We start from the raw sequence: 25,380 nt of genomic DNA, 5'->3' as shown, positions 1-25,380 counted from the left end.
ACATTGTGTGTGTCTTGTTCAGATGAAAATACAACTCAACAATTATTATTACCCATGAATTTGCCTCGGTTCTTTAAGTAAGTAGGATTGTCGAATTCGAAAAATAAGATGGCCTGGCTATGACAATAGGACACCTCATAATATAATATTCTGACAATTCATCAACTACCCGTGTATAATGTATATAGATGCATAGAAATCCCAACTCTTTCTATATTATAAGACGATTATTGGCTTCTCTACAAATTACACAATTTCAATGAAATTAAGAAGTGTTTTCACTGAGCTATACTGAGTGTTTTACTGCAACATTGATATTTAGTAGAGCCATCTTGGATTTTATCTATTTCAATTGTTCCCCTCTACGCCGCCAGCTCCAGTGGCGCAATCGGTTAGCGCGCCGTACTTATATGACAGTCACGGAGTAATGCGGAGGTTGTGAGTTCGAGCCTCACCTGGAGCACCTTTTTTCCCCGCAGAATTAAACAGAACAGTTTACCCATGATTATTGATTACCAGATAAAAGCTTGCATTACGCAGTTTAGAACCACATCTTGTGAATGAACAGTTGAACCATGGTTGAACACGTCTTCGAAAAGATTCACCGGTGATGGACGTAGTTGGGAATGTTTGTGTATTGTCGCTTGGCACGATCCTTGGAATGAGGCTATAATTTGGTCTTTATTAAGATGCATAGTACCGCTGATTGATTGAACTGATTACAGTGATTAGTCTATACACTATCTTAGGTGAGAAAACTAATGCAGCACTGACAAGCGAGATAACAGCACTTATTTGACCGAAACTTTTGATTGAAACCGTTTACGACATACTCCTGAAGCCATGTTTAATTTTCTAATTCCAACACTCGGGGTTTCACAAGTTTTTTTTCTAGCTTCAAGTTTCGAGGCATCCCTGGAATGTTCGACATGTGTGTATCCTGTATAATGTGTATCAATAAAAACTCAATTGGTTTCATTTGACACATGTAAATGTATAAATAGTGTTCTGTGTTCATCAAAGATATGTATTTTTCAGCTATCTCTCTATAACAGGATAGCTCTGGATCAAAGTTATTGGAAAGTTAGAAGGCCGCCGTGCGTTGACGCCTGGCGACCCGAAATCCTCCGTCAAATTTGAAATATAAATCTGCCAACTCGACAGTATACCGTACTTCACTCTACAAACCCCTCACCTATTAGGCAAAATGAGACCGTATAATTATCAAAGACCACCCCCTAGCCCTCCTATGGAATCAGAAAACTGGATAAAGCCTGTCAAATCTCCTTTTCGTAGGACCACCATGAAACGCAGGTGTGGGAGCCCCAGGTATGTACAGATGATAGGGAATTCTTATCTGTGCCAACGTACCAGTTTTACTTTTCAGCTTCTTCCCTAAAAAGGTACATGTCACTGAAGAAAAAGTAGCGGAGGAATTTGGAAACTTGACGTTGTGCAACACCAGCACGCATTCATCCGGTGCTGAAGTACAAAAACCTGATTTTCTCTTGGACGGCAAGACCAGAAGAAAAACATTTCAAGAGCTGGAAGACAGGTAGACCTCATTTATTTTTATTGACTGTATTATGATCTTGTTAAGCTCTCATCACTACCTATACCATCTTTAACATATTACCACCTGTTCCAGATGATTCTTATGACCTTTTTCTCAATCTGTGTGATTAAGTGCGAATAATGCTAATCGATGAACTGGTTTATAAGAATCTATTGGCAGCTTACATGCACTGTTAGACACCGACACTGACAAGATAGCGTAATGGTAAAGCGTCCGGCTTCTTGATCGGTAGGTTTTGAGTTCGATCCTCGGCCGGGTCGAACCAAAGACCAGATTAGTAACACTGGTATCCATGACTTCCCTGCTTGGCGCTCATGCATTATTAGGATAGCATGGAGGGGTGGTGCATGACTTGAAAAGAGCTGTAAAGGCTATATCTGCACTTCCTTGTCCAGCGGCATATCCACATCAGGCACTCATGGTATGCATATGCACAGATCGTGTGTATGTGTATCATGAGTCGGTGTATATGCCGCAAAAAACATCCAGGACAAAAATAAACTACGTCCTTTCCTGTTAAGACCACACGGATGCCGTAGTTGTAATAGGCATACCTTCACACTGCTACACAAAATGACTTATCTACATTTGGGCTAGGCACAAGGATTCGATTAGTCGAATCCCGATCAAGTGTTAAGTCTAATGATTCGAGTCGCAAGTGATGATTATACAATTGGATAATGGATAGCATATTCATATTGAAAGAGCTCTTCAAGAGATGATATTTTCCAGTATAAGCCTACTGAAGATAGTTATGTAAGGTCCAGACTGGAATTAGTGGTTGTTTTCGGCAATAAGTTGCACGTGACAGAAGGGTTTCTTCCCTAGAATAATTAAGGAATTGAATGGAAAGTTGCGCGTGACGTTTGCCACCAATTCCACTCTGGTGTAAGGTTACCATATCTTGAGGACACTTTTTACAAGTGACATCAACAGACACTTAAACGGGAGATTTTCACAAAAAATGATGATCTGTCGTGGGTTAAGGTCATTATTCTGAGCTTGGCCTGAAAAAAGAGGTTTCTACAACTATGCCTTTTTTTAGTCAACCTTCGGGTCAATTGCATAGAAAGTCAGTTTTCATGTGTCTGTTTTCCCGATATTGCCATTTTGATTGTCTTTATATCGTCAACTAACACTCGCTGCAATAACAGAGGACGATTTGCGGAAAAGAGGACATTTGGGCGTCCTTGGAGGATATTACGGTTTTCGTGAAATGAGGACAAATCCTCTTAAAAGAGGACATATGCTATCCCTACCTTATAGGAGCTCCTTGACATTAAGAGTAAATATATCAGGGAAAATTATGGTTTCGATAGGTATTTTCAGGTGTGTTTTCCTTACGAAACGTGTACTGTAGTACAGAGCTTACGCAATTTAGTGGCAATGACACGTCTGTGAAGCTGTGATCAACCCGCATGATTGTCGTATGTGCAATGAAGGGTACCAAATCATCAATAATTTGACGTAGAACGGGTATATATTCTCTGTGATAGCATTGAAAGATATATTTGAACTTTGGAAATCTCGATTCAGAATCGAATACCTCAATATGTATGACGGTCAGCAATGACAAGTATGGCCCCTAAATTATTGAACCCCGTAAAATTAACATGATATGCCCACAGTAACATTCCCTCCCCCCCCCAAAAAAAGTTATAAAATTATGAAGAACTTTTTTGCCAATTAAGTAAAACATTAGTCCATTAGTGGCTCCACGTCGGTGAAATCCGACAGCCGAAAATATTCGGGTTCATTTCAATATGAATACACTACAGTATTCAATTGTATATTGAAGTTCTGTACCTATAAGAAGCTCTTCAAAATGAACTTATCACAACTGTCACAATGAATTTTGCTAAATAACTTATTTTGATTTATTGTTTACTGGTGTAGGCTCTACTTGTTTGTAACTGTGTATCTTGCTACGAATATTAGGAATTTCGATTTGCAAGTAATTTGTATAAGCCATAAATCATTCAAATGAATGCTAGTTCCTAACGATTGAAACTCAAGTCTTGCTGCTTTGATTTCAGCATTGAAATCGACTCATTCGCAGAAGCTAGTGACCCAGTACCAACAGTTGAGCTGGCTCCTGAACTCGCGAATGAAATTCGGAAGATAAGCAGAAAAATATTAACCGCTGGAAGTTACAGATTTGGCACAAAAAGGTGAGTGAGTGTGTACAGTAAAAATTCTGCTTTCGATTAAACTCCATAATGAGTATCAATTTATATATATATTTATATAGCCTATGTAGTGGGGCTAATTAATCTAGTGTGGCCATTGATGCTTTCATAAATTTATTTTCATGCCATTATTGACATTTAGTCGAACCAATACTGATTACCGAGTTATAAAATCAAATGTTCGAGATTGAAGTCTTGTCTTCTGTATTGGGAAACGAACGTCGAAGCCATTAATTACTTAACTCCAGATTGTTCTCATATTGTATTTACTAAGCTTTTGAAATTTCGGATTACATTTATTTTTCAATTTCTCGGTATTTGGCAGTATTTTACCTGATCTATTTCCTTCCAAGGTTGCCTTGTAATCCCTGTCAAGAGTTGGTCCTGTGGCAGCCACCAGGCGGTTCATTAGGACACATCCTTGCCGCAATTAGAGATTCGAATGGGTCGGGTGACAGTGATGATGACGGTCAAAGATATACGGCAACTCGACTGGATAGAATCGAGGAAGAAGACGCTTCTCAACTTCAGGCAATATCACAGATGGATGTAATGGACACAAGTAACAATGCACTGCCATCACGTCAATATCCAACTGCGCATGTTGGATTATTAAGCACTGACAAGACGGGGTCAGACCGGGAAAAGAGGTTATTTGAAAATTCAGACATGGATTTTTGCATGGACATATAAATGGTGAATTTGTTATTTCTTCTTCTTTTTCATTTTCTTTTATAAAATAAATTTCATGACAAGGAGTTGATTAGTACTGTTAGTCACTGTCATAGACAGGTGGCGGTCCTTTTATAGACGGGAAGTATTCTTAATAGTAATAGCATAATGAGTGCGCCGCTGTACAAGGAAGGTGCATAAATAGGTGGTAAAGCTTTCCAAGTCTTGCACCATCCTCCATGTTATCCTGGTAATGCTGAGCACCAAGCAGGAAGTCATGGATACCAGTGTTTTTGTGTCTTTGGTGGGGATCGAACCCACGACCTACCGATCAGGATGCCGGAAGCTCCATCACGCCATCTTGGGCTCTAACGAGCCAAATTTATCTTCAATCTGAATATATGCCTGGTCAAAACCCCACGTGCCAAATTGTCAAAAGATCATATTAGGGTATGCTCATTTATTTATCAGCACTGCACCGTCGACTTTGACATAAGCTCAGACCTAGAATTGATACAACCTGGGCAACAATGTAAAGTGTCACGTATGTAAAGGTTGCAGTCTATGCAAAAACCTTCCTTACATATGGAGCATATGTGAACAGAATCGTCGGTTGGTATCGCTACTGCACAGGAAAAGCACGCCGAAATGTTTGAGTCATTGGTCTCATTATATATAGGTAGCGGGAACAGGTGGTGGTAGGACCGTGCTAAATGAGGAGCGGAAACCAGTGTCAAGCTACAGGTTACACACTGCACTGGAAGTTCTGAGTACTTAGCATGACATTGAGGGCAATAATAGCCACCGAGCGTGAATTTCTTAGTAGTCATGCATAGCGATACTTTTGTGGATTGTCTGGATGATGTGTGTTGAGGAAATCCCATTTTTATCAAAGACGATTCACTGTGTTCACTTGATGAAGGCGGCGGGATATGATCACGTAACAAATCAAGGAAATGGTTTTCGTCCAGGATAACGCCGTAACTTCCACCAGTTTCTTTGGTTAATTTTGTACATATGTGTATCTCTGCAGAAAGGCCTATGACGCTGCAGCGTATGCCTTCGTTCTTCAATTCAATTATGGTGTCGTACAACGAGCCTGGGTCGCAAGTAGTCAAACTTCCGAGAATAATCAGAGCCTCACGGCTTGCATGTTTCGGCATCTGTTTGAGTGTACGTTTGCATAATTCCAACGAATTCTGTAATGAAGGCTCTCCTGTTAACGAAATGCCATTTTCTTTAATAATCCGTTCCTTGCATTTTTTGATCAGGTCCACGTGCTTGTGAGAACTACCGGACATACCACTCAATATTTCTGCACGCTTGTCCTTTGTAGTGACTACTCCTAGTTGACCGATTGGATTCTGATCGAAAAACTCTTCGACAAATATTTCCAACATCTTCAAACAGCAAGTCGCCCTGTTTGGTTTCAAGTCGTGATCATCCATCGGTGCTGACATATCCAGGATTATGAACAAATGTCGCATCATACCAAGTCGAACATTGCTTTTCTTTGCCGATAGACGCTTACGCTTTGCCTTTCTGATTTCTTCATCGATGCTGGCTTGTAGAGATCCACTTTCATCTTCTTTCAATGTTTCCCAAGTTTTCTTATATCCACCTTCCCATCTGTATGCTTGCTCGTTGTCTTCATCCATACTTATTTCACTGAAGACTGCAGTAGGCTATGAATATCTCAGATTTACAATAAATGAGAAAAGGTCCCAAATGGATCTTATAATTGAGGTTGCAATGATTTAAAACTGCCAACTTCACCTGGTAGTCAAAATAGAGCATGTAATGAATGTAGAACTATAATGAAACTTCTGCAGTATGCCAGTCTATAAGTCTCTGTTCGGAACAATGGCAAGTTCGAACTTTGAGGGCGATTTTTTTTTTTTTTGGGGGGGGGGTTCTAGTTCCCGGACCAGATTTCAATTTATATTTTCGGAATCAGTGTGAATCTTTCGATTGAGACCGGTTTAATTAAATTTTGCGCTCTGGCCGCCTATTAGATTACCACAACCATGTATTATTCATTGTACCGCTATTTGTCCCACTCGCCCACTTTTCGTAGGTAAGTGCTAGTGCTAGTCTAACTTTTGTCAGCATAGATAGATTGGCATCACTAAATTACTGCATATCCAGGTCAATAACAATTAAACGCTAACACTATCTGGCCTGCATGAATATACAGCAAACCAGAGCTTGCCAATGTATCCATATTCATTCATGCTGGAACAGAACATTACACGATTCGAAGTTCACAAGACGCGTCACGCGTGTCCTCATTTTTCAGCTCAGTTCAATAACATTATTAATTTGAACCCGGTGCCGCGCAATCATCCGTAGTAAGCCGATGTGCACATTGCACAGATCACCGGGAGCACTGCGCATTAAGCGTTGATGTTGTATTTGTCTCGGAATCCACAAGTGTTCAATGACTTCAATGTCCAATGTCCATCACCGCAGGTAGTTCGTCTGTAAGTTACGTTATCGTAGTAAATACCCGAGGTATACGCAGTTCGCACAGCTAAGACAATGTTTTGGTCATGTCGGTAGTTTTCGTACCGTAGGTTGGTGTCGTGCGTGCATTGGCCATATGGCCGCCAATTTTTATTGTATTTAACTAAGTTTCACGATTTCCTTTTCAATTGACTTAATTTCGAGACGTTTGTTGTAGCTTTATAGACTTTATCGCGCCGTTTCAGAGTTTTCAAGTAACAGGTAACATGTGGTATAATGAGGAATATATTAGGCCTGGCCGTCTGGGTAAGAAACTACACTCAATATGCCGAATAGTATTGCAATGAGCAAACATGATTTCAAATAGAAGCCTGTTGAATCCCCTGGGGATTTTGCTTAGAGATGTAGCATACATGTTATGTCCTTTTTATCCATTAAAAGTAACCAGTATAGTGCATATAGTTATTGAAATAGCCAATAGGAATCGCATTTTAGTTGAAATACACGAGTGCAAGTTGTTTAGAGACTACATGGGGATTTATAATACTTGAAGAGTTGTCCACAGACTGATTACAAGAAAAGAATTCTCAAGTGAGTAGACTAGATACTAGGTATTGCATACTGCAATAATAATAGGCTACATAATACAAAATAACATAATTATTCAACTATAGATTTTGACTTAACTACACATTCTAATACATAAATAACCTTTTGTCCAGTGCTGACCAAAAATTTGAAGTGTGTCTTGTCTACAAATAATTATAGTTATCCGGTGGCCCTATATTTTGCTGTACTGGAAATAGCATTTCGCATTATACTATATAATCTATATCCTATAATTATTGAAGTACCTAGCCTGCTCTTAATTGTTCTATTCCAATGTGCAGTATAATGCGGACATTTTAAAATATATATTCGCATTGTGCGCTTATGTTTAAAATGCATGCTATGTGTAAATCTGTTGTGGCACTATTACTAAATATTTTTTGTCAACAGATTTGCACACCATGCCAAAAAAGAGCTCGAAGGACGGCTCGGACACAAAGAAGAGACGTGGCTCATCTAAAGATTCGCGTACCGCCAGTGGATCTACCGAGGAGGTGCTCATGCCACCGACTCCAAAAGCGAAACATCTCTTCGCTTCCAATCCTTTTGACGACCCCCCTCCTAACAATATGGTCGGTCCTGGACCCAATTATTTGCAAGGCTCACCAAGAATGATGAATCCTTCAATGCACATGCCAAATATGTCTCCCGGATATATGGCCAAAGGCCCATACAACGCGCCAGGGTGGAAACCAAATCCAGTGATGCACCCACCTGTCGGTCCAGGGCCAGGTTGGCAGCAAGGTCACGGAGAACCAATGCCTCCTATGGGCCAAGGTTATCCATGCCCGGGGCCTCCAATAGACTACAACAGAATGCCAATGCACAGTCAACCTGGACCAGTAAAGCATTCGCCGTATGGTGTTCCAATGCCAGGTCCGGATATTCCAAGAGAAGGTCCGCCTTTCGAACACATGCACCCAGACCCAAACGTCCCAAACCACATGAATGTACCTGCCTCAATGGGACACCCAGCCGGTGGAATGTATCAAAAGGTGATGGCTAGGAAACCTGAAAAACCTCGCAAGAACGAGACCGGATGGGGCAGTAAGACGAAGAAAACAAAAGTGGAGCCGAACCCGGTGGTGAAACCTACAGAAACACCAACACGCACGGAAAGCTGGCCTGCAAACCAGGAAAAATCATCACCAAACGTAACTAAGAACGCTCCGCCACACGCTGCGCTACCTACTCTCCCTCAAACTTGCGTCAAATGCTCGAAAGAGCTGGAAGAACCACTAGACGACACGGTTTGCTGCCTGGCGAGTTGCAACAGCTGGTACCATCGTCCTTGCACAGGCTTGACGAAAGCTGCCCACGAGTGCTTATGCGCGGAAGAACTGGCTTTGTGGGCCTGCGATAGGTGCCTCGCCACAATGGAAATAATGTCTGTCCGTTTGAGGAAAGGTGGGCAGGCGGCAGATGGACATGCCCCGCCGGCAGTTTCTGTTAAATCATAATATCGTTTTTCTGTCTTGCACCATGTTTTGTAATTATGACGTGTGACGCTTTCGGTGTCTAATTTTATACTGTTTTATGACGTACACACCACTTATTTTGGCTGGCAATATTGTCTAATTGCTTTGCACACTACACTCGTTCAGCTATGCATATTTGCAGAACAGTAACATGAAATCTCCATTATTTGATAAGCTCCGCTTTCGATCGACAACCCGAGCATTTCTGATATGCAAGTTGGACATTTTGCGATTGCTCCAACTTGTGCATCTACAATTTAGCAATTCGTAATGAATTTATAGTTGTTATAGAGTTTATGGCTGCTTCTAAGATTGTCATGGTTCAACAATCGTTCCACAAGTATGAAGATGAAATATATCGAAATAAACTCTATCGTAATTAGTTGTGTGCGAGACACATTTATTTCATGTAAACCTCGCTAGTCTGGAGGTTATGCGTCTCATTAATAGGAACACTGAATTTTCAGAGAATATGTATCAATTTTTCGACGTAGCTCTGTTATAAGTAAATGTTTGAATACCGGTATTACATCTTAGGGTATAAGTTTGTTTGTTATAATCAATCGTTTAGGTACTTCTATAAGTAAATATGGTACTGCTGACAAAGTTTTTTAATGAAGTTACACATATTTGGTGCTGCAGTTAATGATACATGCACATGTACTAAATTTCAATCTGTTTTTGCTCTGGAACTCAATAGGCCTACTGCACATGTGTTTTTTAAAATATTTCTATTGCGGCACTGTGGCCTACAGAATTTGGTGGTGACTGCTATTTCCCACCAAACAAAATATTTTTAATGAGTGTCGCTAGCGATATTGATACTTTTTGCGAAAAGATTTATTGTCGCATCTTTAGGGCTTATGGTCTATAAATGTATCCATTGCGTTTTTGTGGATAAAATACTGGCCCTTGGAATAAAAAATGAACGAATATATCGACCGTTTGTCTAGTTTTTGTACTGAGAATGAGATGCATCCAATCATACATTTTTCTTTAACGATGAACTTCTTTAATTTTCATAGATCTATATCATTTTGTAGTAATTACTGGCAGCTATGCATCGAGGATATTTAACTGGATCCATTTTACTCCTCATTTCGGTCTGTTCCATAGAAGGTCCGCCTGCCCCGACAAAGACAACGCTAGCACCTTCCCCCGAAGAAGAATCACAAGAGACATCTTTCGGACTTTATTACGAGCAGTACCTCCAGGAGGTGGTGAAATTGCTGGAGAGCGATGAAGATTTTCGTAATGCGATGGAAAAAGCGGATTTCGACGATATCAAAAACGGAAAACTGAGCGGCGAGGTGCAGAAAATACCGGGCGAAATCCGTGAAAAATTAGACGCTTTGAAAAAGGAGGAGCTGTCGCGCCTACGTAGGGTGCTGCGCGCCAAGATGGACGCCGAGAAAGGAATTAAGCCGGGGAGCTACCTGAAAAATATCGCGCAACACTTGGACAGCGCTAACCCGCATTCTTTCGGACCGCAAGACTTGACCAACCTCATCAAAGCGGCCACCGAAGACTTGGAAAACTACGACACAAAGCGGCACGCAGATTTCAAGCAGTACGAGATGGTGAAAGAAATAAAGCGCGACGCGAAATTGGAGCAAATGAGCGACGCAGAGAAAGAGAAAGAAAAAAAGGCATATGAGGAGATGAGACAGAAGCATAACGACCACCCGAAAGTCAACCATCCCGGCAGCAAAGCCCAGCTTGACGAAGTGTGGAAAGAAAAAGATGGTCTTACGGAAGAAGAATTCGATCCCAAAACGTTCTTCATGCTCCACGACGTGAACGGAGATGGAACCCTCGACCAGGCTGAGCTCGAGTCTCTGTTCGACCGAGAGCTCGGAAAGGTGTACGATGTCAAAAACCCAGAAGACGACATGGTCGAGAGAGACGAAGAGCAACGGAGAATGCGCGAGCACGTCACGAAAGAAGTAGACAAGGACGGAGACGGGTTGGTCACTATAGATGAATTTTTGCAGTACACAAAGACTGACGACTTCCGCAATCCGGACGCGGACTCTTACAAATCAGTCGACGAGATGATTGAAGAGGAAGAGGTTTACACTGCGGAGGAACTGGAGGAGTTTCGGCAAATGATTGCGGATCACGAAAAGGAGCTTGCGGACAAGCTAGAGCAAATCAAGAACAAGTCGGCTTCTATTGACGTGATGAAGAAAGAGGTTGCGGAGCGCGAAGGTAAGCTTGGTCCTAGCCCGTCGGAAGACGAGGTGGATAGTATCGAGGACAAGAAGCAGGAGATTGCCGACGAGGAAGGGGCGTTGGATGATTTGAAAGTGGACGCGGACGAGCACGAGGAGGAGTTGGAGGACATGAAGGAGGAGTTGAGAGAGCAGGAAGAGGCGGTAAAAAGTGACGGCGGTGGTAAGGCGGTGAAAATGGATGAGGAAGTCCACGATCCATTGCTGGACCCCGGAATGGATCAAGGGTTGGAAATGGAGAAGAAGACGGAGTGAATTTTTGCGTTTTTTTATTCGATATTTTACTACGCCGCAAATCGACAGAGTTTATTTTGTATAGATTTTTTCGTTTCCTCGTTATTGTCGTCTCGCTGTAGCTTCCTTGGGCGTAAATATTTTGTTGTCGTAGGCTGTGTTTGAACCAGGGCTGTGGCGTCGGTTCACTTTACCACCGACTCCAACTGATACTCGTCACATTTTCAATATGTGCCAACTATAACTTTGACTCCCGAAACTTCAAATGCACCGACTCCTAATGTTCGTTTCACAAATCTCCAATTCCAACATTCCTGTGAATCTGCGTAGAAAATTAGATGTGTAAAATATTACCAAATGAATCAAAATGTTGTGCTCTGAGAAACAAATTACGTTTGGGAATTGAGAAACGTAACATCTTCTGTGACTGCGACAATACTTTTTAGTAACATTTGAGAACATTTGGTGAGTGGGGTGAGCGGGGTGAGCTTGCGAGTAGGAGTAATTTAACAAACACCGACTCTGGCCAGTATGTATCTCCCCCACTTCGACTCCAAACGGTGTGAAACGCATACGACTCCGATTGCACAGCCCTGGTTCTAATTTTGCCTGATAGATATCCTAATTCCAAGTGACCCGCAAGTTCTATTGTGGTGGACCGTCGCATTTTTCACTTACGATCGAATGTCGACTACCTATTTTGGGATTGCATTGGGTGATATAATTGACCATAACCGATGATGACATCTTGTTGATTGCCTGTTCCGTGCACTTTCTACAGAGGCCGTTGATCCTGGATATTCCGAGCTGGTCAAAGTAACTTTAGTCAATTAGTTATAGAGCTTAGAACAGTGATTCTCAACCTTTTTGTCTTTGCGGCCCCCTTTTGGACCTTCACAGACCCCCATGGACACCTTCAAGTTTTCGTTCAAAATTAGCCCAATCATCGTGCAACCGTCACCTCTCTCGTGCAAATATTAACTGTAGGCTTGTTCAAACCAGCAACAAGATGACATCATAGCATATGTGGAAATTGGGTAGAATTTTATTATTTTGAAGCGAATTTTGCAGCTGTATATACTGTCTTGAAAATCCCCGTCTTTGGATTGATATGGAAGAGTGCCGGGAATATTCCCACAAAGATAGGGGCTGACGAATGTAATATTAACACGCAACGCTTCCGATGACACCTTTGGCTGTGATTTCAACATATATATGGAACCAAAAGTGAGAAACAGAGAGTATTTAATGAACATGTAACGTCCAGCCTAGTCATTTCTATCTCGCATCTCATCTTGAAGTTTTTATGGAGTAGTAGTTAGATTAGGAAAAAAGTTAAGGAATTTCAGTAGGCTATTGGCAATTTGTCAGTTAAATGCGTTTGCACGGTAGGATATTTCATCTCAAAAGCCTATTCTAATGATACGAGTCCTGAAGTTTTAGCAATTATGAAGCGAAACTGTCTCGTGCTTCCCTAATTTAAAAAAGGTACAAATTAGGTAATCAATCATTTTTCGAATTTAGAGGTTTCACGGACCCCCTGAAAATGCTTCGCGGACCCCTGGTTAAGAACCACTGGCTTAGAAGTTTCACCAAAGTGAAGTAGAATACTTCAATACCCAGAGATTTTTAGTGTGCCATGGGATGTTATCACATATTGGTATTGTTGTGTCTTTTATCTCCTGTCAGAGAAATACGAGTATGGTATGGAAAAGACCATTGCATTGTTAGAGATCAACAACGGTTTTGAATCTGCACCTATATTCTGTAGCATATGTGACTGTTCCGCTCTAATTGACTCTGTAAATGTGTATGTGCAGTACTAGTTGATTTCATCATGCAAGCCTACCAAGTCATCTATGTGGCCATCTATTGCAGTAAGGAGTTCTTTTCTTCCGGAATAATGCAGCACTTTTCACCATCAACGACGGAATTATTACAGATTCTACATCGGTGATCTTGATTTATTATTGCATATCTTTTCTTTGAACTCCTAATGCGGTTTTCATTTACACAGTGTCTATATAGGCCTATGCCGTGCGCTCTACATTGCCTCGTGTGAAGTGCCTTGCATCAAAAAACGATATCCGCTTTTTTGTGTTTATGTGCTTGTGTGTTTTCTTAATCAAGTCAATCCGTATTTAGATATTTTCTTCTTTTTACTACCACGCATCGAGCCAGATACTTCTTTAATTTCCACGCAATGCTCAAATATACTTGTCTCCCATTTCCAGTTTGGTTTTATTTGGTACATGGATTGTCATGGACATTCCGATATTTCAGAATGGCGATAAAACCCCAATGATATTCTGTTTACGGCCGTGTCCGATTAAGAAAAAAGTCAGGCAGCTCATCGAAAGGTACGGCGGTTTCTGCTTCTCTTCCGTGCTTCACGTTCCGGCTCATTATCGAGAAAATGCCATCACCCTAATTCCTGACGGAGAGCCTGTTACCGGCAAGAACGCGTTGCGGGTTAGTTACATTAAAGATTGTGTGAGAGGGGGTCAGTTGCTGTCTCGTGATGCGTACTCCAGTAACACGTGTATAGATATTAGCTTGTCGGATACAGAGGGCCGATCATCGTATTCACGAACTGAAGACACCCATATCCTACTGTATGTTCGTGATACCGCAAAGAAGACCACAAATGTGGCGGGGAATTCGTTTTGGAAAAAGCTTGAATCACTGAACATGCTTCAGTTGCAAGGTAGGTCTTGGCAGTCGATGAGGGATCGATACCTGAAGCAGTTGAGAGGGAACGAGTCAAATTATAATCTCGATATTCGAACGATTGGTCCGTTGCCGACGCCCCCCGTCGAAAAAAAGCGGAGTCATCTCAAGCTCCCAAGTTCCGAAGATGATCAAGATTCGGAAGATGTGACCAGCGTTAATAGTGAAACTATGGCGGGCAGTTTTCTGGCGGAAATAGAATCCCGAAGAAACACGCTATCCCCTGGGTTGTCTCCAAAGGAATACCGTTCTCTAATCGGCGAGTTTGTAAAAGCAGTGAAGAGGGAGAAGACCTTGGACACTAAAGTGATACTCAAGATTTTGTTCAAGTGTAATGGTAAGGAAGACGTAGCCAGGCACTACATAATGCATGGTGCTTTTCCCCAAGGATTCAAAGCGGTATCGGATGAAGAAGACAGACTGTTGTTGAAGTGCTTGCTCAATCCGGATGATTGCGATGAGACTCCGGCCATTCGACTGGCCAAGAAATTGGGCCGGGATGTTGTGTTAGATCGAGCCGCGTCTCTCATCGATATTTCGCTCACCGATTTTGAATATATGCAAAGTATACCGTTTGATTTCAATTCTTGACCGTTGGTTGAATATTTGAGTCTAGTAGATTGAGCCAGTGGATGCTGTGCCATGCCTATTTGAAGTATTAGGCTGCATGCAAAAGTAATAGGTGAATTTAATGTTAACGTGTGACCACTATATAGGCAACTTATTGCACACCTATTTTGTTATTGTGCGAGTTGAGTGTTGGCAAATTTTTATTGGTTTTGCATAATGTTTTATAAGATAAATATTATAAAACAACATGGAGGATGAGTGTAGTTCTCCAGATGCGGAAAATGAGTCGTCCTACGAAACTATGGAACAACCGCAAATCCTGTCTCGTATGTCCTTGAATGATAACAAAGCTGGAATGCAAGGACTAGACAAAGCAAAGATAAACAAGTACAGTACATGATCTTGCTGCTGTGTAAACGAATGGGGTTGCAGTTCTGTATATTTCTAGAATAATTCATGACAATTCTGTTGGATCCAAATTCTACGAAAACGAAAGAAAGAAAGACGCAATGGTGAACGAAAGAATCAAAAAACTTCTTGAGCAAATGAGCCAAATAACGCCGGAACAGATGGATGCCGCGTATGGTCAGGTATATTCAAATTTTATAGTATTTTTAACTGTATAATAAACACAAACTTTCTCACCATTCCTATTCCCTGTTTATGCCGAATTGTTGGTTTGAGTTGTAAAGTAAAAGATTTCTTCCAAGACAAACGTGATCATTGAAGAATTGGAGAAATCACGCGACCTTTCAAGAACGATTGTGCATGTCGATATGGATGCGTTTTACGCATCGGTCGAGGAACGGGACAAGCCAGAGTTGAAAAATAAACCAATGGCCGTCGGTGGAATGGACATGCTCGTGAGTGGTTGCAATATTTCGTCAGGTCTACGCAGGCGACTGGTGTATCTTATTTATAGGATCAATTAAATTCCGATATTAGCAATATAGTTAATGATGCTTTATGACGTGAATGTCAACTTATCAACAATGATACAACTCATGATGGCCGATTTTGTAGCATAACCGGGATTTTGTATAATCTTCTTCCAATTTGTTCACCATGTTTTGGTTGAATCAAATTGCACTATGCTATCGAGAATAACCAACGTTCGGTTCCCATTTCTAGTCCACATCCAATTATGCCGCAAGAAAGTACGGGGTCAGGGCGGCAATGCCAGGATTCATTGGAAAGAAACTCTGCCCAGAGCTTGTCCTTGTGCCGCTCAACTTTTCCAAGTACAGAGAAGTAAGCAATTATTGCCATCCGTAATTGTCATACAAATTAACTTGGCTACTTCAGGTGAGCAAGAATGTCAGAGAGGTTCTCAAAGATTACGACCCAAATTTCTGTCCAATGGGCTTGGACGAGGCGTATCTCGATATCACAAAGTACTTGGAAACGAGAAAGGTCATGTCAGAGGTGACTAAATTTCCCTATTACCCGTTTGATAAGTTAGTCCAGTCAAAGACTTCATGTAAGAAATCACTTCGAAAGGATGGCTCGAAATGGTTGTGTATAAGGAACGACTGAATTGTCGGAACAGCATATGAATGGGTAGCTGGAAATAGTAATAAAAATAGTAAGGTAAAAAATAGTAAGGTCGTTATGTCCAAGACTCACTTGAAATATCGAGAGTAATTTTCAGTTTGACTTTGAAAACTGTTGCAGTAGATGTCTGCTATTGTAACGTCCAACCCACTTTAAAAGTGCTTCTTACAAAGCGTTTCCACGCAGGAGGTACGGACATTCACCTGTGACAATATTTCAAAAGATGGCACGGATTCGGACCACTGCGTTGTCTTTGGTGTATCTGCGGAAGATGTAGTACAGGAGATGAGATTTCGGATCGAATTGGTAAGTGGCCGAGAGTCATTTTGTCAAGTTTTCTCCTATTCATGTTGCAGGCCATATACTGCACTTTGATTTACAACCAATTCCAACCATGATATATTGTCTTCGCTTTGAAAGATTCAACCTTGATTTCGTCGCAATTTTCCATCGCTCTGATATTTTTTGTGAAGTTGCTGCACTCGCTAGTCTTTGATGGCTACTGGATCGCGGCATAAAATGTTTCAAGATCACCTGGGCAAATTGTGTGATATTGTAAAAGCGCATTTCCTAATATCTGAAATTATCTTTTACAACTATAATAGTCCTTTTCAACCTACCCAATTTAATGCATTAGGAGTTAGATATGCCAAAACTCCATCAAGTAGCAGTAAAAATTATTAAGTTCTGGAAGTGCACAATAACGTCGTATTCAAAAGTAGATTTGGTCAAGACGCCTCATACTTTTGGTAGTGAACTGAAGGTGGACTACTTTCATAGTTGCAAGATTAATCGTCTCGACAACACAAAAAAACTGATGACACTACGAATAAGGGAATTTTCAAAAATTCATACGTTTACCATAATACATGCCATTTTGCCAGCTATAATCATAATTTCACTCACAAAACTATGCAAATCAATCCGAAATCCTTTACTTCTACTTCACAAGAGCCGAATTGTATGAGGTACGACGTATTGCGTCACTAACTTGAATGCGAAGAAGTACTTTATTACGAACCACTTTGCTGCATTTATAAGATATGATTTCAAAACTGTATTTTTCAAACATACAGAAAACCAGGCTAACTGCAAGTGCCGGTATAGCCCCGAATGCGCTTCTAGCAAAAGTCGCCAGCGACATGAATAAGCCGAATGGTCAATTTATTCTGGAACCTTCCCGTGAAAGCGTTTTGAGCTTCGTTAAAGGACTGTCGATACGCAAGGTATTCTTTTTGTTGAAAAGTGCCATTCACTAACTTAAAGGTCCGTGTAGGTTACAGGTGTTGGTAAAGTTACTGAAAAACTGCTGAACGCTCTGGGTGTGAAGACTTGCAGCGATCTGTACGAAAAGCGTTCTCTTCTTTTTTCGTTATTCTCTTCCACGATGAGCAATCATTTTCTTCGTATATCTATCGGAATCGGATCAACGGTACTGGTCAATGACTCCGAACGAAAGAGCATCAGCATTGAAAGGTGTTTCAATGATTTAATTTTTCGCCATTGATCATTTCTTACCATTCAGTTCTGATGTATTATCGGATTTAGCGGTTCTCTCAAACATTGATTGCACTAGTCGCCGACTGATTTGTGTCTAATCTGACTAATATAATTTGTGGGAAGGTTGAAATTGTTATTTTTAGCTGCGGTCGCATTGACTTGAGGCTATATCTACTGGGAAAGCCATCTTAAAAATAAATTTGTGACTAATGTTGGCTTATTGTCATATTCATAATTGTAGAGATCACTCTTGCCCATCAAAGTACAGCTAAATATTTGACGTAGATGGTTTTATACATGCTATGCCCATCTGAATGAATTAATTAATATTCATGACTTGATAGGACCTTTCACAATATCTCAAAGCCAGAGGTGATGTATAAGAAATGCGAAGAGCTGTGCGATGGTCTGGAAGTTGACGCCAAAAATGCTGCAGTGCAAGGACACACCGTCACTTTGAAAATAAAACTTGCTACTTTTGAGGTTAGTCACTGACCAATCTATTTGTATGAGGGAAAGAGTCTTTTGGCTTCTCCCGAGTGTGAAGCTGCCACAGCGAATAAGTTCTGAGTGATCCACGCAATGATATGGCTGAATTTTTAAGCCAGATGTCCCCACCTGCCGCAACCTTAGTTATTTATCCGAGATGTTAGGACTGGCACTGGTTTTGCTCGCCAGCAACTGGGTCCTTTGAAAACGGGTCAGCGGGAATCGAGCCCAACAAGTAACATCAGATGTGTAACCACTGAGCTACCCCGTGACTATCATTTGACTGTTCAATCTGTTTATCTACCGCCTACCAGTATTACTGGTAGACTAGTACTGTTACTCAGGAGGCGGAAAATGGAATTATGTACAATACACATCTCCAATTAAATTGTCATACTGGACTTTTTGTTTCGAAGTAGGATCCACAGACCCGTTGGCTTCCAATTCAAAAATTCATGGCTTTTACAATTGTAATTTCACAATATTGTTTCAGCTTCATACACGGTCAAAAACCTTGCTGCATCCGGTATCATCAAAGTCCGAAGTCTTTCCTGTCATAGCTGATCTCCTTCGACAAGAATTGGCATTGAAAAAGAAGGCTTTGTCGTTGCGATTGATAGGTAATGAAAGCCAGCTAAATTTAAAATATTGTTACTTTTTAAATGTAGCTAATCAAGGTATAAACTTTATGTTCCCGAATCTCTGACTTGAATGTGTTCGACAAAATGACCTGTGTTAACAGATCTGATGTTTCTGGCAAAAAGGCAGAAAGTAACACATCTACTTCGCATTAATCAACCCTAATTTTACTTTGAAGCCACCAAAAATTTTATGGATTTAAATTTATTCTTTTTTACCATGCATGATGAGATTCATGAGGGGCACATACTTGGAATTGAATTAGTCGATACTTAGTTTTATCCACCATACCTTTTCATGATACCTCAAACATCAAAATATTGCATCCCATAGATAGATCCTAGCACTTATTTTGCCCTCTTGGAATTTAGCCCAGCTACTATGGAACAACCAAGAAATACTATTGTTCTACTTCAGGAGTTGGATTATCGAAGCTTACAAAAGGGAGTCGTGCTGGAAGAAAGCAAAAATCCTTGGATTACTTCTTGCAGAAATCAAGTCAGAAGGTGGCGACTAACTCTCCCGAAATCTGCAGGGCAGGAAGCTCGAATGACGAAAACAATGATTCGCTTTCTAATGGCGATAAACCAGATCCTTCGGTTGCGCCGATTTCAAGTGAAAACTGCAATATTGATATCAGTGACAATGAGGAATCAGATATTTTTAATGACTGTACGCAGTTACTACCAGATACTGAAATTTTACCGAGTGAGCAGCTGACTACTATTCGGACAGATTGCCATACTTCAGACAATGACGACTCTACAAATGGTGTATCATCGTGTTTTGATGAGAATCTAGCCATAGAGAGGGTTGAATTGGAATCGGCTATTTCTGACAATTCAAATCCAAGTATTGAAGAAGTGAATCCTTCTAGTTTGGTCTCCCCATCAAAAACATGTAATTTCGGAATATCGAGTAGCAGCAGTTCGGGAAATACCTCTGCCACGCCGATGACTTGTCCGGTGTGCAATGCCACGTTCTGTGCCGAAGATATAACCCTTTCCAAATTCAACAATCACTTAGACTCGTGTCTTAATCGCAAAGCAGTTATCGATCTTGTGCGGTGCGAGTCTGAATTATATGAGTCAGAAACAAATCCACGCGCAAAAAAGAGAAAATACCCTCAAAAACTGTCTGGCCCGTCCCGTAAAAAATGCACGCAGCGCACCACGTTGGACATGTTCCTGTCAAAGTGAATGGTACGACATGTGATTGTGCAAGCGCTCGTAACGACATGTAGCATAACCTGAGTGAGACGGGAATGGATCTTGCTACCATCAAATATTGTGTCATTATGGTTGGCTACATATGACTATATGCAAGTCAGTTGTTGGCGAAAATATTTTGCTTCATCCAAATCACAATCCTGGTTACGGCTGATTGTTGTTAAACTTTTTTGCATGAATATTTCATCAGTTACCTGCCTGCATTTTGCAATCTTTTTCCGACTAACTTTAATCCTATTACAGACAATCATTTACGGTGGCTTACTTGCAAATATACTAAACCCAGTGTTTTATTGCGCAGATCCCTATTTAAAGGTAATGCTGAGTTATGTTTGGCAATAATTCGTCAACACCACCTCAAATGAGGTACCCGCCTCCTCCATTTTTTCCAATCATGCCCAACATGAACCCTAACATTCCCACCGGTTGGCCACCTGCTCCACCACATATGCCACCACCTTGGAGTAATCCTGGTGTGCGAGGGATGATGCAATCTGTACCGTCTCCATTACATCTCGAAAGATCTCGGGTTCCGCTTCAGCGTAAACCCGAAAACAGTTGTGGGCAGCAAGTGAAATCTCAGGCTGAGCTTGACCGAGAATGGCTTGACAGCTTTCTTCAGCGATGCCGTTCGTCGAGGCTTGAAGCTGGAAAGAATACAGACAAGGTAATGAAGATATCCATTCCATTGTTGGTTATTTGCAAATTCATCGGTTAACCCAAGTGTATATTTAGCAAAATTTCCCAGTTAATGGTCAGGCTAAAGAATCCTTGGTGATTATTAAATTTTTTTTCTCACTATGCGCAATGATATTGTAGCTTTTCATGTTTAAAGATACAGCGGTAAAGTTTGTTCTCGTTATTTGTAACTTGTCCCATTTGGTAGAAAACAGCATAATATTGTTATTGACCGGTAGACAAATGTATTGGTTGAGATACTAAGGTTTCTCAAATTATCGCGGTCAGTCAAGATCTAAAAATATGATGGGATTTAGGAAGTATCTATGCTGCATTTCTATCGTGTGATTTGAAAGAAAATTACTATACCGATAGATTACACTTTTTCCTTCCTGATCATCAGAATTGCTTGATGCTTATGGTTATCGATAGATCTTCTCATGGCATGTTTAAACCCTCAACAGGTGTCGTGAAACTGTTTTCTCTGATGAAATATTATGGGTTAGGAGCACTGCAAAGAATCGACATCAGTTGCTTCCATTTGGTTGCGCCTCTATTGTTTCGACGAATCATTTGTTTTTAGATATCGGAAGCCAAACATAAGCACACTAAAGCTTACCGATTGCTGAAGCAATTGGAAGATCACACTTGCGGCGAAGCAGCATTGGATGAACTTTCAATTTCAAACATCAAGGTAGTCTACTTTGTCCACTACTGCATTAAACATTGACCGTTATCTCAGTTCTGTGGTCTACTGATTATCAAACATCCCATATTCCGCCCTCAGCGGACCGAATAGAAAGATCTTCAGTTGTAACTGCAAGCAATCGGGCAGATTCAAAACCATATCCATATCTGATCATCGGCAGCATCCCTGACATAATCATTACCCCTTCCTGTCTATTCAGAAAGAACTGGACAGTATTCTCGCCGTGTTTAGCGATGAAACTTATACCACACAGCTCGCTGCTAAGTTGGAGAAGAGGAGAAAAAAACGAATTAGGGTGAAAGCAAAAAAGCAAGAAGCATTAAATAAAATAATGGAACGCAACATCAAGATCAGAGAGGAGCACTCACGGATTGATAAATGGCTGGAAGAACGGAGAAAGGTGGAAGAGGACTCGAAAAGGGTATGAACTAATTTGGACGGATTAATCTAGCATTATTGAGGTTTCGATATATATCGGTATCAGCTGGAAATTCCTGTAATTATACATTGGGGGGGGGGGGGCGTTTTCATGGTCAATTCAATTTGACTCGTTGTTAGCATGAATTTCATCCCCTCCAAGTCCACGAATTACTGAAATGATATGTGATTTTTTATATATCTGCAATGCAATTTTGAATACTATGTAGATGCAGTGTGTAAAATAATGCAGTACTTCTTCTTTTTCTGTGTACGGTAATCGAATAGGTTTGATCTGCTTGTACTACTTACTCATATGGTTATGTGTTAGGCTACTGCCATCTCTATTTGGCAATTATTAGGCAAAACCACTTTTGGGTGTGCTTGCATGAATTTTTTCAGCGAAATTGACATGAGAACTGGGTGAAAGATCTCTGTATCATGGTTGTCATAGTTGTCATGTCATTTGTCGATCTTCACATATTCTTGAAATTGTGACTTCTACGTGTAAGTGATTAGAAATTACGGCTTCACTTGTATCGAGTAGCCAACTACTTTGACTAGCTCTGTGTAGACAGATATGACGTGGAGAAAGTGTCTCCGTAAATTTTCGATTATGAAACACGTTTCATTCCGTGACACTCTAACATGTTTCCCTACCACCTAGGAGAAAAAAGTTCAAAAAGACCTCGACGAATACCTGTCGGACATTCGGCAGAAGCAGCATAAAGCCAAAAAATACCTCGATCTGTTTGAAGCCGTTGCGAAACTACGCAAAGCTCGACACGTCGCGGTCATCAGAAAGGGACGGTCGCCGCCTTCCGAAGCCCACGACGACGTTTTCAAGTCGGCTCGCAAGGCTTCGAGCGACAAGCTTAGGGAATTTATTTCGACTTGTAAACGTGAGGAGAGTTTCATGAGGAAATATCGAACCGAGGAACATCGGGCGGAAGAGAAAAAAATCCGTGATCGATCGAGAAAGTGCAAGGAACAAAAGATTCGCGAATGGAAGAATGAGAGATCGTGTGTACTGTTCGGCAATGAAGGTGTGTTTGTGTATTGTTGCGGGAATATTGGGCGTTATATGTTTTGTTTTTGCGGCATATACTATACAACGACTAATGATATACGTACGCACTATCTGTACATATGCATACCATGAGTGCAGGATATGCATATGACGCTGGACAAGGAAGGTGCAGATATAACCTTGTAAGGCTTTCTAATTCGTACACCCACCCCTCCATGCTATCCCGGAAATGCTGAGCGCTATGCGAGGAAGCAACAGATAACAGGTTTACTGGTCAGGTCTTTGGTCTGACCCGGCCGGGAATCGAACCCACAACCTGCCGATTAGGAAGCCGGATGCTTCACCGTTACACTGTCTTGTATGTGGTCAAAGATCAGTGTGGCAGATAACGACTCAGAGCTAGAAGTATAGTGTTTCAAGTTGTTAACTCCTCCACTGGCGTCACTGGCTGGTATTATGCTTATATCACTTGAATAATGAGCTGTAAAAGTAAAATTGCTACACACAGGGGGTCAATAATGAAGTACTTATAACTTTTCGGAGTACACAAGTGGGTTTTACCTGCTTACACTACTTAGTACTCGAGTGTTATGTTTTTAAACTGTTTCCACTTCTGCTTGAGCAGGTTTTAGACAAAACTGCTTACTTTTTACCATTCGGCATTCAAAAAGTTAGGAATAGTTTTGGGATATGTTTACACCACTTATATGAGTGACATTGTAACTGGGTGAAACACGTTAACTGATTACGCGATTATATATTTTCAACGATTCTATCTATTTCAAGTGTTATTTTGTGTGACTTGCGAAGATATATCTTACGATTTCAAAATTAGCCACCTCCGACTACCTGCTTGAAGTATGTGACCCCTCGTCTAAATCTACTTTATGAAACTACTTGAGTGCTTGCCAGACCTTCTATTATCTACTTCCACTTGAAGAAACTTTCACATCTCTCGGAAATTGCTACTTCTACTTGTCATTGAGTAGCAACGCCAACCACATTGTCCACTTCTGGCTGTACTGATCAACGCGTCGGGTCTATGTCCAAGCGTTAAGCACGTCTTGCCGACTGTTTAATCAGTTTGTGAAGAACAAAACCTTCTGAGAGACATAGATAATGACGGTTCAGTGCGATCTCTTTTTTTCCAGCTGAGCTGGAGCCGTCGGACACACTGTGGCCGGCAAGAGAGATTCAACAGCAAGGAATGAAAAATATTGTGAGCTTGATTGGCATGAGGTAAGAATGCCGTGTTTCAATTTCTGACCGGAAGTATTACGCTATCAACGTATAGTAGAAGACATTCCTCCCCATAACAGACAAATCACTGGCAACAGTAATATAATAGAACAACTGATTAATCCAGACCGAATTGATTTACTGAATTTCTGTCAACCGAAACAAAATCCAGTCCTTACTGATGTCAAGATTAGAGAGAGGGAGGGGGATCTTTCGGCTTCTTTCGAATGCGGGATTGTTACAATGTTACAGTGCTCAGTGATATGGCTGAAATTCTATGTCACACGCCCTTCCTGCTACAACCCTATCCGTTTACCCGGGGATGGTGGTCGGGTTTTACTTTATATGCTACACTTCATATCCATCATTTCATGGTGAAGACCTAATTAAATGTTATAGCTCAAACTCTCAAACTTGGATGCAATTGGCTTGTAATTCAGGGCGCAATGGGACTGCTTCATCAGTCAAGCAGGATGCAGGATTCCGACTGGTTGGGTCGAGCCTTCTCCGCCAGCAAACGATGAATGGCAGGAATATTTGGCGAAGTCTTAGCGGATCCTGATTTGTCAGTGACCATGTCATTGTTGATTGACATTTCTCAAGTCTATGATGGACAGCACTGAAGGGATTGCATCTCGGCGTTTGCGATCGAGGAAGAAAACGATCAGGAATTATCAGCTTTCGCGCAAAGTGATTCCATCAGAACGCGATCAGGTTGTTTTTCAAGGTATTTTAGTAGAGAACAACGATCAGTTAGCAACTCCAATGTTATATTATGGTTGAAGATTTTAGTATTGAGACAGCTACACTGTGAGATGCCGAATCTGGTCTACATCAATATGGTGTAACCGCCCATTACATGCTTACATCGATGACTAATTAATGCTGTCCTCTCTGTTGGTTGATGAGTTGATAATGTCGACACGATAGAAGTAATTGAATACATGTGAAAGTGCAATAAATCCGTTTTCATAATGTGAGATTGAATGATTCAATCGTTGGTAATATATAATTGATGTCGAACCAATTTCAGTAAGGTTGGATAATGGGTTGTAGACTAATTCGTCTTAGCGACTTGAAAATGCGCTTCACGGTTGGGTACGATAGGTTTGAACCAAATGAGACAGTTTAGCAGCTA

At 41.0% G+C, this 25,380-nt stretch overlaps 6 protein-coding genes, 1 non-coding gene and 1 pseudogene across 8 annotated transcripts; 7 read left to right on the top strand and 1 right to left on the bottom strand.

The window, feature by feature from the left end:
* Nucleotides 1-373: 373 nt before the first annotated feature.
* On the top strand, nt 374-463 carry Trnai-uau (transfer RNA isoleucine (anticodon UAU)). The gene is given in 2 exon segments: nt 374-411; nt 428-463. It is a non-coding gene; the product is annotated as a tRNA-Ile (tRNA).
* A 132-nt stretch (nt 464-595) lies between these two features.
* On the top strand, nt 596-4,523 carry LOC145447396 (uncharacterized). Its single transcript, XM_080325822.1, has 4 exons — nt 596-1,329; nt 1,388-1,555; nt 3,613-3,747; nt 4,119-4,523. Exons 1-4 carry the CDS (start codon nt 1,208-1,210, stop codon nt 4,456-4,458), a joined length of 765 nt encoding a protein of 254 aa, XP_080181948.1. The 5' UTR covers nt 596-1,207; the 3' UTR covers nt 4,459-4,523.
* Nucleotides 4,524-4,882: 359 nt separating this feature from the next.
* LOC145447390 (general transcription factor IIH subunit 2-like) lies at nt 4,883-6,667 on the bottom strand. The gene has a single exon (XM_080325817.1). The coding sequence runs from the start codon at nt 6,093-6,095 to the stop codon at nt 4,905-4,907; it is 1,191 nt and encodes a 396-aa protein (XP_080181943.1). The 5' UTR covers nt 6,096-6,667; the 3' UTR covers nt 4,883-4,904.
* Nucleotides 6,668-7,085: 418 nt separating this feature from the next.
* LOC145447393 (pygopus homolog 2-like) lies at nt 7,086-10,016 on the top strand. The gene is made up of 2 exons (XM_080325818.1): nt 7,086-7,494; nt 7,903-10,016. Exon 2 carries the CDS (start codon nt 7,914-7,916, stop codon nt 8,970-8,972), a length of 1,059 nt encoding a protein of 352 aa, XP_080181944.1. The 5' UTR covers nt 7,086-7,494; nt 7,903-7,913; the 3' UTR covers nt 8,973-10,016.
* Nucleotides 10,017-10,048: 32 nt separating this feature from the next.
* LOC145447386 (nucleobindin-2 pseudogene) lies at nt 10,049-13,692 on the top strand (annotated as a pseudogene). The gene has a single exon (XR_013917548.1). The product of XR_013917548.1 is annotated as a nucleobindin-2 pseudogene (transcript).
* A 28-nt stretch (nt 13,693-13,720) lies between these two features.
* Nucleotides 13,721-15,004, top strand: LOC145447394 (telomeric repeat-binding factor 2-interacting protein 1-like). Its single transcript, XM_080325819.1, has one exon. The coding sequence runs from the start codon at nt 13,721-13,723 to the stop codon at nt 14,777-14,779; it is 1,059 nt and encodes a 352-aa protein (XP_080181945.1). The 3' UTR covers nt 14,780-15,004.
* A 1-nt stretch (nt 15,005) lies between these two features.
* On the top strand, nt 15,006-20,471 carry LOC145447385 (DNA polymerase kappa-like). The gene is made up of 11 exons (XM_080325813.1): nt 15,006-15,145; nt 15,207-15,348; nt 15,469-15,621; nt 15,890-16,009; nt 16,064-16,183; nt 16,499-16,618; nt 17,389-17,538; nt 17,589-17,788; nt 18,157-18,295; nt 18,795-18,921; nt 19,358-20,471. Exons 1-11 carry the CDS (start codon nt 15,006-15,008, stop codon nt 20,137-20,139), a joined length of 2,193 nt encoding a protein of 730 aa, XP_080181939.1. The 3' UTR covers nt 20,140-20,471.
* Nucleotides 20,472-20,496: 25 nt separating this feature from the next.
* On the top strand, nt 20,497-25,222 carry LOC145447389 (uncharacterized). Its single transcript, XM_080325816.1, has 6 exons — nt 20,497-20,836; nt 21,431-21,541; nt 21,756-21,977; nt 22,641-23,019; nt 24,155-24,242; nt 24,683-25,222. The coding sequence occupies exons 1-6, from the start codon at nt 20,498-20,500 to the stop codon at nt 24,792-24,794; spliced, it is 1,251 nt and encodes a 416-aa protein (XP_080181942.1). The 5' UTR covers nt 20,497; the 3' UTR covers nt 24,795-25,222.
* The last annotated feature ends 158 nt before the right edge of the window (nt 25,223-25,380 follow it).

Source organism: Botryllus schlosseri, chromosome 9, assembly GCF_051294905.1.
Source record: "Botryllus schlosseri isolate E-star chromosome 9, Bs_hap1, whole genome shotgun sequence".
Taxonomy (NCBI): Eukaryota; Metazoa; Chordata; class Ascidiacea; order Stolidobranchia; family Styelidae; genus Botryllus; species Botryllus schlosseri.
The sequence above is the reverse complement of the archived record's forward strand: the minus strand, read 5'-3'. Positions and strand labels throughout refer to the sequence as shown.

What these genes read in the sequence shown, in the direction of transcription:
- LOC145447385 (XM_080325813.1), top strand. Translation starts at nt 15,006, where the DNA reads ATGGAGGATGAGTGTAGTTCTCCAGATGCGGAAAATGAGTCGTCCTAC. An exon ending in GACAAAGCAAAGATAAACAA is followed by an intron (nt 15,146 to 15,206) that starts GTACAGTACATG and finishes GTATATTTCTAG; the next exon opens with AATAATTCATGACAATTCTG. An exon ending in TGAGATTTCGGATCGAATTG is followed by an intron (nt 16,619 to 17,388) that starts GTAAGTGGCCGA and finishes TCAAACATACAG; the next exon opens with AAAACCAGGCTAACTGCAAG.
- LOC145447389 (XM_080325816.1), top strand. Translation starts at nt 20,498, where the DNA reads ATGTTTGGCAATAATTCGTCAACACCACCTCAAATGAGGTACCCGCCT. An exon ending in TTTCAATTTCAAACATCAAG is followed by an intron (nt 21,542 to 21,755) that starts GTAGTCTACTTT and finishes CTGTCTATTCAG; the next exon opens with AAAGAACTGGACAGTATTCT. An exon ending in TGTACTGTTCGGCAATGAAG is followed by an intron (nt 23,020 to 24,154) that starts GTGTGTTTGTGT and finishes CTTTTTTTCCAG; the next exon opens with CTGAGCTGGAGCCGTCGGAC.
- LOC145447396 (XM_080325822.1), top strand. Translation starts at nt 1,208, where the DNA reads ATGAGACCGTATAATTATCAAAGACCACCCCCTAGCCCTCCTATGGAA. An exon ending in CGCAGGTGTGGGAGCCCCAG is followed by an intron (nt 1,330 to 1,387) that starts GTATGTACAGAT and finishes TTTACTTTTCAG; the next exon opens with CTTCTTCCCTAAAAAGGTAC. An exon ending in TTTCAAGAGCTGGAAGACAG is followed by an intron (nt 1,556 to 3,612) that starts GTAGACCTCATT and finishes CTTTGATTTCAG; the next exon opens with CATTGAAATCGACTCATTCG.
- LOC145447393 (XM_080325818.1), top strand. Translation starts at nt 7,914, where the DNA reads ATGCCAAAAAAGAGCTCGAAGGACGGCTCGGACACAAAGAAGAGACGT.
- LOC145447394 (XM_080325819.1), top strand. Translation starts at nt 13,721, where the DNA reads ATGGACATTCCGATATTTCAGAATGGCGATAAAACCCCAATGATATTC.
- LOC145447390 (XM_080325817.1), bottom strand. Translation starts at nt 6,095, where the DNA reads ATGGATGAAGACAACGAGCAAGCATACAGATGGGAAGGTGGATATAAG.